At 39.1% G+C, this 12,170-nt stretch overlaps 1 protein-coding gene across 1 annotated transcript in view; it reads right to left on the bottom strand.

The window, feature by feature from the left end:
* Window positions 1–2,690: 2,690 nt before the first annotated feature.
* Window positions 2,691–12,170, bottom strand: part of LOC105623992 (mucin-5AC) — a 12,575-nt gene continuing 3,095 nt past the window's right edge. The window contains exons 2-7 of the mRNA XM_012205361.1: window positions 11,694–11,734; window positions 9,877–10,030; window positions 9,728–9,775; window positions 8,441–8,556; window positions 3,719–8,063; window positions 2,691–2,965 (exon numbers count right to left, since the gene is read on the bottom strand). Of these exons, the coding sequence (XP_012060751.1) occupies window positions 2,691–2,965; window positions 3,719–8,063; window positions 8,441–8,556; window positions 9,728–9,775; window positions 9,877–10,030; window positions 11,694–11,734 (4,979 nt within the window). The remainder of the gene's footprint in view (window positions 2,966–3,718; window positions 8,064–8,440; window positions 8,557–9,727; window positions 9,776–9,876; window positions 10,031–11,693; window positions 11,735–12,170) is intronic.

Below are 12,170 nucleotides of genomic sequence, written 5' to 3'. Positions count from 1 at the left end.
TCATGGCATTCGTATACTCGTGAACTGCGGGGGGGGAGGGGAAGAGAGAGGGGATTCCAGAATATGTACATTCACGAGAACGTATGCTCGTGTATGTGTACAAATCGCCGGATGTTGAAGTATATGCGCGACAAAGAAGACAAAAAGGAAGATCCTTCTCTAGATGTTTGTGCAACCATTGACGTAGTCATTTACCCATGTTCGTTCTTCGGAGGGACCCGCCGCAAAAACATTAATGACGCTCATTACTCTGCGTAAGTTATTAACATGTTACCGCGGACATTTGTAGCAATCTTCTTTAAAAATTAATAGTTCGCATCCTATTTTCAATGATAATAACGTTCCCTTTTCAGCAAATGTAATAAATATACATGACGAATTATCCAGTAAAATTATTGAAACTCTTAAAAATAGAAAATATTATAAATTTACTAATTATACCTGTTACTAATTATTAATAATATAATATTATTTTGTACAAATAATCTATGTGTAATTAAATATTTCAATCACATTATTGTAATCTCAAAATTAAATCTTAAAAAAATCTTATAATACATATCTACATTTTTTCGAAGTATCATTAAAATAAGATACAAACGTAACATATAAGTTATTTAATATTTAATAATTTAGAATATATTAATACAACAAATGCAACATATGTGTTTTTTTTAAATAATTCTGATAATAAAATACTAAATATGCATCCGAATAATATTTTAGCACGAAAAGTAATTAATTATTAAAAAATTGAAGCATCCATAAAAGTATTATGAGAAACGTACATGACAAGAGGAACGTACGTGACAAGAACGTAGCTAAACAAAACCCTGTATATATTTATTCACATACTGTACAAAGATATATTACATAAAGTAGATACACAACTACACGCTAATTCGCGTACTTAAATAATGACCTAGAAACCCCATTTGGACGTTTCGGAATCGCAACGGAAACACATCGCCAATCTCGAAACTGCCTAAATGAAAGAAAATGTTACCAACACCGTAATTTCAAGATATAAGTAACTTACTGTTAGCCATAGGTACGTAGGAATCGCAACACAGCGAAGACAAATAAATAATTTCATGTGATCCGTCGGAAAACTGAACGGAACCCTTCTAGGGAGGCTTTTTTTAATACTGAATAATTTTCGGCTGGAACGGAAATTCGTATGTTCCGCCGAATATTAATTAAATGCTGCCGGCAAAAATTAATATTGCTCGGAAATTATTTCAAAAGAAGACAAAAGTTTCGTTGGGGAAAGATACATAAGGAAAGGATTAAAATTGTATCACGTAGAATCCAATCAGTATGGATAACCATAAGTGTACATGGTGTAATTCACCACATGCCATCATATTTCGTCAATTTCGCATGCAATTTAACGATGTACCTGGCAACACAAGATGAGCGCGAACGTATCAAAAATATTTATCCCCTTTTTACATCGGCACGCAAGACAATCATTGTTTTATACGAATACATATACTAGGAATATAAAAAATTAATGTAATAAAGAAGATCCCTCATATTCTATATATCAATAATTAAAATTCGCTTCTCATTTCAAATACATAGTCGTATATCTACCTACATTCAGAAGATTTCAATCAAAAGATTAAAAATTGTTTATCGAATTATTTTTCAATAATAAAGTTAATTTTTCTAAACAGATACTACATATGGACAGCAACATAGTATCTAGCAACATAGCACAAGATTATGCTACATAACACGATTATAGCCAGTTAACAACTCATAAAATTACATAAAGAAGAAACATTTAGAGAAACTTTGTTATTATATCATTGCATGATAAACACAAGTGAAACGCGTATAAAATTATCTTGTTAATATATGCGAACTTCTTTGATTATAGAGAGAAGAGAATTAAATTGAGTGTAGCGTTCACGTAAGTCAATGAACAGGAGGGACGAAGTATGGCAGGCGTTTTTTTTTCTTCAAGTAATAGTTGCCGATGTTATGAGGCGATCGATGTTTTATTCTTAATAAAAAGGACGGCGAGCAATACATAATCTTAAACGTCGGACTACAGCCGGTTAATTATCATATTGCGATCTTGTCGATCGATGATCGATCGGGACTCCGCATATTAACCGATACAAGTTATGCTCGGTCACGGATATCAAGCAGCCGCAGCTCAGATTTACATGTCCGAAATCGATCATTACACAATCTGTTTAATATCTGCAAGCGCAGGTGTCAATCTCGGCCCTAAGTTAAATCAAACTTTGCAGCAGTGTTATCTAAGTCCAAAGAAGCCAATCTTCGACTCGAAATTTAATTTTCCGATTATTGCATGCAAATGTATTAATATAGCAACCAAATTCAATAAGAATTCTAGAATAATAATAATTTAATATTGTCGACTTTTAATGAGAGTATTTGACAAGAAGTTCAGTATCTCTCCTGAAGAAACGCAGAGGTTTATTCTGTTTATTTATGGACATCGATTCATGGGCCAAGATCAAAACCAATTCATCGCTCGGAGCTTGAATCCTTGAATTTAGGCTAGACGGAGTGACACGATGATAGATGACAACAACGATCTACTCCGATGTATTGACAGGCGGACGTCTTCTGATACTCCAGTGAGATCTTCATCTCGCGAGTCTTCCAACGCGCGCGTAGTTCCGATCGGTCGTCGATTGTGCGGCTTCTCAGCCCCATTTAGCGGCTACCGTGTAAAGCGACCTGAGAAGTTCGAGAGCTCGGCTGTCAGAAGCGGTAGCCTCTGACAAAGAATTACTCGTCTCCAAGACAGCGTCGTCCGATCTTCTAGCAAAGGCATTGGCACTCTCAGTGGTCGTACGGAATTTTCGTCCCGTCCTACTGCGGAACGTTGTGACAGATGGTGAAGATGACGTGGGTCTCGTAGACGATGCTCGAGGAGTCCTTATCGTCGTGGAATTCGATAAAGCAGCCGATCGTTTAGCTGTAAAGTAATAAATAAAAAATTAATGTTATGTCTAATAAACTATTAACTAAAGAAACATATAATACCATTCTTTATGTAAAATGGGCAATGTTGTATTTTTTAAATAAGCAATATTAAAAATAAGAAATATTATATTAAAGAAACAATTTTACTGGAAAAATAAATAATATCTTTTGTAATAAAATGTATTTTAAACAAAGCATTTAAAAAATAATATGTGAATTAAGAAAGCAAGATTAACAGCAAGATCAACTTAAAAAATTTGCTGTTGATTTTGCTTTCTTAATTCACACACTATTTTTTAAATCGTATCGCAAACAAGAAACTTTGCCTTTTTTGTTTTTTTAAAAGATTGTATTTTTATGTCTTTTCTGCGTTAAAGCGATTAATAAGATTAATTTTATTAAAGCTCCTCCAAACGATGCTAACATTCGTTTCCACACATTCGCTAAATATATTAGCCTACATTCAATATAGATATATATGTTATACATGTTATATTTGTGTATGATATTTATTAATATTGGCCGAATGTTGGCCAATCGTTCGGTATCATTCAGAAGCCCCTTTACAATTATATACATAATAAAATTAATCGTCGACGGTAATAAATATATATTCGTTATTCTTATTTATTAGTTATTTATCCAAATAAAGCATTCTTATTTTAATGCGATATTCAAAGATAAAATATTTTCATAAAACATTTTATAAATAAATATTATAATTGTTAAATAGTGTAATACGTACGAATCGAAAAATTAAGTCTATTGATGCCAGCGATGATTTCTCGCGATTCTTCCGAACTGAACTCGTTAACGGGCATCCTCAGAAGTGCATCTAACAGTTGTTCCTTCTCTTGTTCCATCGTCTTGTTTCTGGGACCATTGCAATGACTTATCAGTAATAGAACTAATTGTCTTACCGTTGCATTGTTATCAGCCTGTTTCATCACTCGCATCAGTGTGTTCGAGCTCGTCTCGTTCAAGTTACCGAACATCTCGTGCGCCTTGATCACTTCGCTCTCGGTGGCATTCAACGCATTGCCGTGCGCAAATGGCAGCAGAGTGGATGCCAAATTGTCCCGGGAGACGGCATTAGTTGATGTCACCGAGGAGGTAATCGTGGTCGTTATGCTCGATCGCGTTGTGATAATTGGAGTTGGTGTCGCCGTATTTTCTGCGGTAAAGGTTGTTGGTAGCAGAGTAAACGTTACGGGTGGATCGTTGTCACTCGTTGCCCATTGCCAAGGACTCGGTGTGCTGGTTGTTCGTGATTCCGTTGTTACGTCGAGATCTACAGAGGACAATTTTGACAATCTTGCAGTACTCGCAGTGGGTTCTGATTCTTCACTAATAGCATTATCAGTTGTTTCAGGCAACTGAGTGGTGCCGACGTTCGATTGTAGACCGTGATTAATGTGTCGAGGATCTACGAACACCGTTGTTTCCCAGAGCTGAGTGACCATAGGCGAAGAAGTCCAATGATCATCATTCAGTAGGTTAGAATGTCTCGTGGTCGAGGCATTCGTCGGATTATTAGTAGCGCGAATAACAGTAGCAGTGTATGGAGTGGCGTCGCTGACGGTCGCAGTAATGGGATCTAGTGTCTCCATGTTGTTTCGAATTGTCGTTGCCGTCGTTGTCGCTAAAGGTTTGCGAGTGCCTTCTCTGTGATTACTTTCCAACTTGTAATTGTTTCTGAATTTCGCGTACGAACTGCGAGCTGTGGCAAGAGATTCGGACGGCGCTGTCGTTGATTCGTAGTAACGTATCCTGAATGGTTGAACAGTGGTGCTGGTGGTCTGGTAGGAGGGTTTGCTTTTCGATAGAGGCGTCGTTGAGCGCACCACCTGATTCGGCAGAATGCTATTTGACGCGGTGAAACTCTTCACATTACCGAAATGGTGATGATAAGGAGGCGGTGTGAGATTTTGAACGGGTTTATCACCAGCTGAGCCTCTACCCCAGCTAGATAAAGTCGTTCCTTTTCCAGAATTCACAAAAGACGCCATCGTCGACGACGCCATGTAATTGTTTATAGGTGTAGCGCCGATCGGTTTGACATTTTTACCATAAGATTGGAAGGTCCTTGCCGTGTTATTTTGAAAACCACCGATCTTATTTCTATTTTCGTACTCGTCCAATGGGAAATAATTGTCGTAGATCGACAAATCTGTTGTATCCCTCGTATCGCCATCGTAATTTTGAATATCATTCATAGTAGTAGTAAAAACGCGATTCACTTCGAAGGCAAATGTATTACCAGTCTGTGTTGATGATTCGATATAATCCCTCGAATCGTGTGATGAAGCACCAGGCGGTAACAACGTCGTACTTGGATAGTAAATTGGTCTTCGTGTCTGGCTCTCTGAAGTTGTATATTCATCATATGGCGTCGTGTAATAAATCGAATACGATCTATCGGTGGTGACAGGTGGTTGTAAGGTAGTGGGGAATATGGTGGTTGGTTTACGCCTTCTGGTAACGTCGATATCATCTGAAAAATCCAGGACTTCATCCTTTTCCTTAGTCACTGATGCATACTCTTCCGCAGTTGGATACATTGTCGTCATTTCAAACTGACCATCATCAGTGGTCGTCGGGGGTTGCGTGGGTCTGATTTCTGTGAGTACCTTCTTAAAGGTTTTCGGATCTTGTAGATATGCCGATAGAGCATGAGTAAAGACCTGAGCCAGTTCGCGCAGTTTCGTGTTATTCGATCTCTTCGCGCCATTCACTGGACCCTCGCTCTGTTCGATCTCTAGATCGTCGTTTATCTCGCCACTAAGATCCTCGGCTTCCGATGTAAATTCAGTCATTGTGGCGTTTCCTTCGAGTGCATTATTTAGATTAAACAACTCAACATATGACGAGATGGTGTGTTGTGTGAGAATGCTGGTCGGTAATTCGACAGACACATTATGCGAATGATTGCCTTCTTCTCTACCTTCGGCTTCCTCGGCACTTGCGATAGATTCGATAGTCTCATTGAAGCCGAGATTGTCGCCAGCTGTGGCAAAGTACAGAGCTAACGAATGCAAAGTAGATGGACCGGGAGCAGAGGGTCCATTTCGACTATTTCCATCCTTCGCGATTTCACTTAAATTTTCTCCGTTATTTTCTAAACCTTGAAGAGAGTGCAACATGCTGAGCGCGTGTTCCCGTTCAGCGTAAGGTCTATCTTCTAAAGTCGGTGGTGGTTTGCTGCCAACCTCAGGTAAATAAGTCGCTCTGTCTTTGGGCTTGCTCGTTGCCGGAGGTGATGATTTCATCTTGGGTATCAGATTACTGGCCGTGATGCGATAATTTGTCAGAGTGGAACTGTATGTCGGCATAGTGGTCGGCGGTTTCGGCGTCGGCGTAGTAGTCATCGTGGAGTAAACGTAGTTTTTAGTGAAAGGTACGTATGGGCCTAAAGTGGACAACACTTTCCCCTGTTTATAGGTAAAACTGGTGTCATAAGGGCTTAAAGTCTTACTAGTAGATCCACTCTGCTGATAACCATTGGTGCTTCTCCACGGCTTCTCGGTCGAGCTGATTGAATTCTGATGGAAGCTTTGCAAAGTCGCACGCCAAGGATCTCCTGTCGTACCTTTGTTTTCGATGTTCGTGATACTATTCTCGTTTTGATAATTTGGGCGATAGGTTTGTCCATGACACTCATCGTAACATGGCACATTGGTCGTAGGAAACGCATCTTGACTGATGGTTGAAGTGACATTAGCAGCGTTGTGCCGATAGCTTTCTGTATTCAGGTATGGACGCGTAGTCGCGAAAGAAGTATCAGTATCTCTTTGTTCAGTTACCCTGTTATCAATGTACTGTTGATTTTGATAATTCCCGGAAGCTGGTGGTATTCTTCCTATAGCAGGAGAAGTCCGCGAACTAGACATAGTTGGGAACTCTTCTGCGGAGGGAAACGATGTCACCGTCGTGGTGTCAGCATTAGTATAAGTGGTTTCTGGAACATCATCTTGCCTATAGTAAGGAGTACTGTAGTGCGACGTTTCGGTGGTCGGCGTATACTGTAATGTTGTTTCATAAGGTGGCAACGTCGTTGTCTTAGGCTTATAGATAGGAGCGTATGTGGGACCGGGGTATGGCGGAGCACCCGTCTTGGGTGTGAAGAATACTGTTTCACTTTCTCTGTTCCTCTGTGGCGTCAAGGTGGTCGTCTCATGACCGCGGTAGCTAGCGGTTGTGGTATGATCTCGGTAATCGTATGAATGATAATAATACTGTCGAGTGTTCTCGGATTTGCCCGAGTTGAAGCGATGTCCTCTATTGGACACAAATGCGGCACTTTCCGCAAACTGCTGGTATTCCTTCGGAGGCGCCGCAGTTGTAGTTCTGAAGGTTGTTGTCTCCATGTACGTCGGTGTAGCTTTCTGTGACTGGTTTGAACCGAACAGATTGTTTCGCGTCGAAGTTCGCGATTTCGAATTATTGAACGCCGACTTGTCATTGCTGCGCGTATTCTGATTTGACTTATAATTCTGCCGACTATCCTGGAACTTATTGTTGTGCTCGTAATTCAATTTGCTATTCTGAGTATCCAGTTGATTTCTCTGTTTATTGACCGCCTGATAATTCGATCCGCTATCATATTGTCGCTGTTTCGACTGGTCATAATTATCGGGTATTTGACTTATTTTTTCGTTAGTTCGTAATGCATTCGCATTATTCTCTTGGAATCGACCAGAACTACGAGTGTTCTCAAAAACATTGTTCGGCCCAAAGTGTTGATTAGACTTTGGTTCATTCTGTCTTTCCGAAATCTGATTCTGTTTGTCGGTGGATTGACCGTACGGATTCGTTCTACCATTTTGTCTGCCATCGTAGTCGACGTTATCGTAGTAATCTGCGTTATTTTGTTCTTCTGCTTCGCGATGAAACTCGGATTTCATTTTTCTCGCTTCCACACGTTTCTTCTCTTCCTCGGCCAGTTGCTCGACACTCTGCTCGTATAACTCTGTAGACTTGCTGCAGTCCACTTTAAACCACCAATCGCATATAAGTTGCGATTGTTGGAAAATCGTGCCATTGGGACACAGGAACGAGATCTTACGTCCATTGTCACAGATGTGGAATACCTGAAAATATATTCAACTTCGATGACAAATGTTTCATTAACGGAAAGTCTCTGCAGAAATATTACTGGTATAACGGTATAAATACCGTTATTATAAACATGATGATTTTTTCAAAGATAATTTTGTACACATAAATTATAGAAAAATTCAAGATAAAATGAAAAAATATTTTCAAAAAGATCATTCGTTCTTCAATTTCTCTTATTTTCCAAATTTTTTTATTTGGCATGTATATACATATTTTTTACAGACATTCTAAAAATGTTCGAATTTCTATAATCCGTAACTGTATAACAATCGCCGGATTGAGCATCAATCCGTGTGGACTTTTGCTCGAATCGAGCCGTCGCGTCGTATGTAATATCGATGTCACCTACTTGGCAATTTGTCTCTAAATCCGCGTAATATCCCCCTCTCAGACCGCGACAGCTGAATGAAGTGGTTGGAATCGACGTGAGGGCTGGATAATCCACTCCGGGCTGTCCCGTCACGCCTAAGTACAAAGTGGAGAGTTATTAAATTTTATAACTCTTGTTTTATCAATGCGGCATTACCGATGTTCATTCTGCGTTTTTCACAACCGTCTAAACTTCTAAAATATAAATATCAACATAATTGCTTAGAGCTTTCGCGAATCATGCTATTAATGTCATGCAAACTATGTCATTAACATTTCATATATAAAGAATTCTGTGAACCGACAACTATCGAGATTAGTGACAAAGATCGTTTAGATCCCCCATCATAGCTTCGTGCAAGATGATAAACGAGCGATAGATTATCTGCCGGTATGCATTAACGCGTTTCAAAAATTTAATTACTAAACGTAACAATGCAATTACATCACGTTTAGGAAAATAAGAGGTCGACTAGAATAGAAGTGCCGTAGAAAGTCTGTCACTTTAGTGGAAAGTCACAAAGCGCCGGCGCACAATCATCATAAAACGAAAAATTGCATCTCGTGGGAAAGCAGAAACGCAGTCTGATCGCTCCGAGATAGTCGCACGCACTCAATGACTTTCGCTTACACAGTCTTACATAATATCTGACCACTAAGACAGTTGGAGAAAAGACACATACAGACGGATGCTCTCATTTTTGTTTCTGCTTGAGTATGATATCACTATGTATAGAGTGTTCCAAATTTACCGAAGAAGCTCCTAGTAAATATGTGCATAGATGCACAACTTGTAGAAGTGAATTCGTATAACTGTACGTTGTGTCTACATGCGAAAGACAAATATACACGTGCACAATGTAAATATATATATGGGAAAAGATAATACGTGAAGCGCTGGAGAGTGCAACGTTGGAATAAGCAAATATTATTTTTATTCCGGGATAAAAAATATGAGCAAAAAATATTTATTCATAAACTTTTTTATACGTATTTATGCTCTCTTGGCCATCAACAATTTCATTCAAAACATTGGGATTAATAAGCAATTAATAAGCATGGAATGAAATTACAAATAAGAGTTTTTAAGAGCTTTGCAATTCTTTAAAGGATAATTTTAGATAATCAGTTTTTATCAAAGGATTTAAATGCCATATTAAACAATTTATTTTACAAACAATAATAAAAGAGTACACGAATAAGAACGATTGTTACACCATCAAAGAGACGCGACATGCACAGAGAAAAACGTTTTAAGTAATAATACCCGCTCCTTTGAGCCATTCCTTGAGAAGGTCCTCGTTACCGAAGAAGACTGGCAATAAAAGAAAAAGCGAATCACTTTAGTCAGGTTAGAAAAGAAAAAGAGATTAGCGATGTAGTCTCGAGGTTAGTAGGACAGTTCTATGAGAGAACCTTGGTAAACTTGGTACTCGCCGTTCTTTTCGGGCGCCAGCCTTTTTACGATTTTCTTCAGTGCTTCGACGTCTTCTTCGGATGCCTCAAGACTCGACAGGTCCAATTCCGTGAGGAACTCTGGCAGTCTCGCATGCTCGACATCTCGCGATGCCTGCAACGTAATACGCTCTCAGAATGTAGAACTACTTCCAGAAAAGCGCTCGCGACGACGAGTTTCCGCAGGTCTCTTGGAAGATACACTACTTTCAACTCGTCTTACAGCTTGCTCTTTTCTTCCAGTGTACTTGCATCTTTACTATCTTGTAATCCAATCATCATGATCAGATTGCACGTGGTAATATTAATGTGAAATCGTTGAAAAAAGACACTATTTTTAAAGCTAATTGAAAATGTACAAAGTCGAGAGGCCAGTTATCAATTCAATATTTGCGATATTTTTTTATGACGTAATCGCAATTTGCAAAAAAATGAATTTAAGCGAATTTGAGGATTTAGCTGTTATTTCTAGATGATATTATCCTAGTAAAAAACAACCACAATTTACCACGAAATTTTATTTCTTTCTTTATATGTCATACGTAATATAAGTGTTGATAATTAGGGAAATCAATTTATGCATTTGAACGTTCGAATGAGCGCGACGAGTGCATTAAACGTTATTGATTTTGCGTGCGCGAGACGATACGACGCACAAAATACGAACAAACGTTCGCCACTGCGTTATCCCGCACATGAAATTCGATACTGCAACTCGCATCCCACTGGGAAACGAAAGTTTGATTAAATTTCGCTGTAGAGAGTGCGGGCAGAGGAGCGCCCGTCGTCGTTACCTACACTTATACAACGCGTAAATCACGGTTAACCAGTAAACAGTGCATCACGGTATTGACCATTGTCGACATTTATTAGCAGTGTTAACGGCAACTTTAAAGCGACGCTCTTTAATGCGAGAGTGTATCGTAATTTCACTCGAGCGATTTTTCACGGAATCCGCTCGCGCGGAGCGCGTAACTCGGTAACTCTGTAATTAGATCTCGCGCTCTCGTAAATTAAAATCCACGTTACATCTGCAGGGATGAGAAAAGAGCGTTCGTAACGCATGTTTCCACGCTCGCGGTTGAAAATTTCGCGTCGCCCTGAAACGCGCGTTCCGACCGCGCTTTACCTCTTTCGAATCGATTGCTCGCAAATCGTAAATCGTCGCAATAAACCGTCGCGCGTACAACGTCCGTACAGAATTCTACGAAAGTTAAATTACATTGCTTGAAATAAGGGCCGCGGGGACTTTAATTACTTAGCCGCTAATTAACTTCGGCGTTCAAAATGTCGCCTGATTGGAGCCGCTCGGTCTTCAGATTAGCGCCACTTGAATATTTACGATAGCATTGTTCGTTCACTTATACTTCTATAGAATTAAGAAAATCCATAATAAATATTCTAGGATATTTCTAAATTATCCGACTCAGCTTACCGCCTGGAGAATCCACGAAAGCACCGAGAGAAGGATAATTCATGGATATAAAAACTTCATCATCCATCTTTACGAAACTTTACGGAAAAGTCAGGAACTTAATATTAAACTTAAAAGATCGCGCGGAGATATTGTATCGAAATTATCATTGCGTGATAAATTCAATGACATTTTTATAAAATTAACAGTGGCATTGAAAGTTATACATAGAGAGAATCAAAATTAGTTACAAAATTAATTCTGGATTTAATTGAAGATTAATTTTAATTTCAATCTTTAACGGTGAGATAATAGTACATCTTATGACTAGAAGTAGGCTATTCTTAATCTTAAAAGCGCTCACCTCTGTCTCGCAGTGGCCAGGTGTGTACATAGCAGCGATACCTGAAAGTCGGAAACGGGATTAGAGTTAGGATTAAATAATCACGCGTCTTGCTCTATAGGAAATTAGGTCAGCGAAGCGCGGTCGCCTAATCCGGATGTTCTATAGTCGTATGGCAACCATTTGGGATATTTGTATAGCTGCTTTCGTTACAACGCGATGTTGTGAAAATATGCCAGCGGCGGTTCAGGCTGTTTTCGCTGTTGAATAAAGAAGTTTTATCAACGACAAGCGTGCATGCTAGCAGAATCGCACGGTCGATGCGCCCGTATAATCCCATAGGTTTTATAGTAGAATTGTACATGTCGAAATTTTTTTTTCCCGCTGCTATTCAGCGTACTATTCGCGGTAAAACAAACTAAATCAATATCGAAAACACATTACACTGACCTCGTCAAATTTCTTTTAGCTCATAAGTTTTATTCTCTCTCTCTCTCT

The sequence above is a fragment of the Atta cephalotes genome (assembly GCF_000143395.1).
Source record: "Atta cephalotes unplaced genomic scaffold scaffold00070, whole genome shotgun sequence".
Classification (NCBI taxonomy): domain Eukaryota; kingdom Metazoa; phylum Arthropoda; class Insecta; order Hymenoptera; family Formicidae; genus Atta; species Atta cephalotes.
This window is presented reverse-complemented; position numbering and strand designations above follow the sequence as displayed.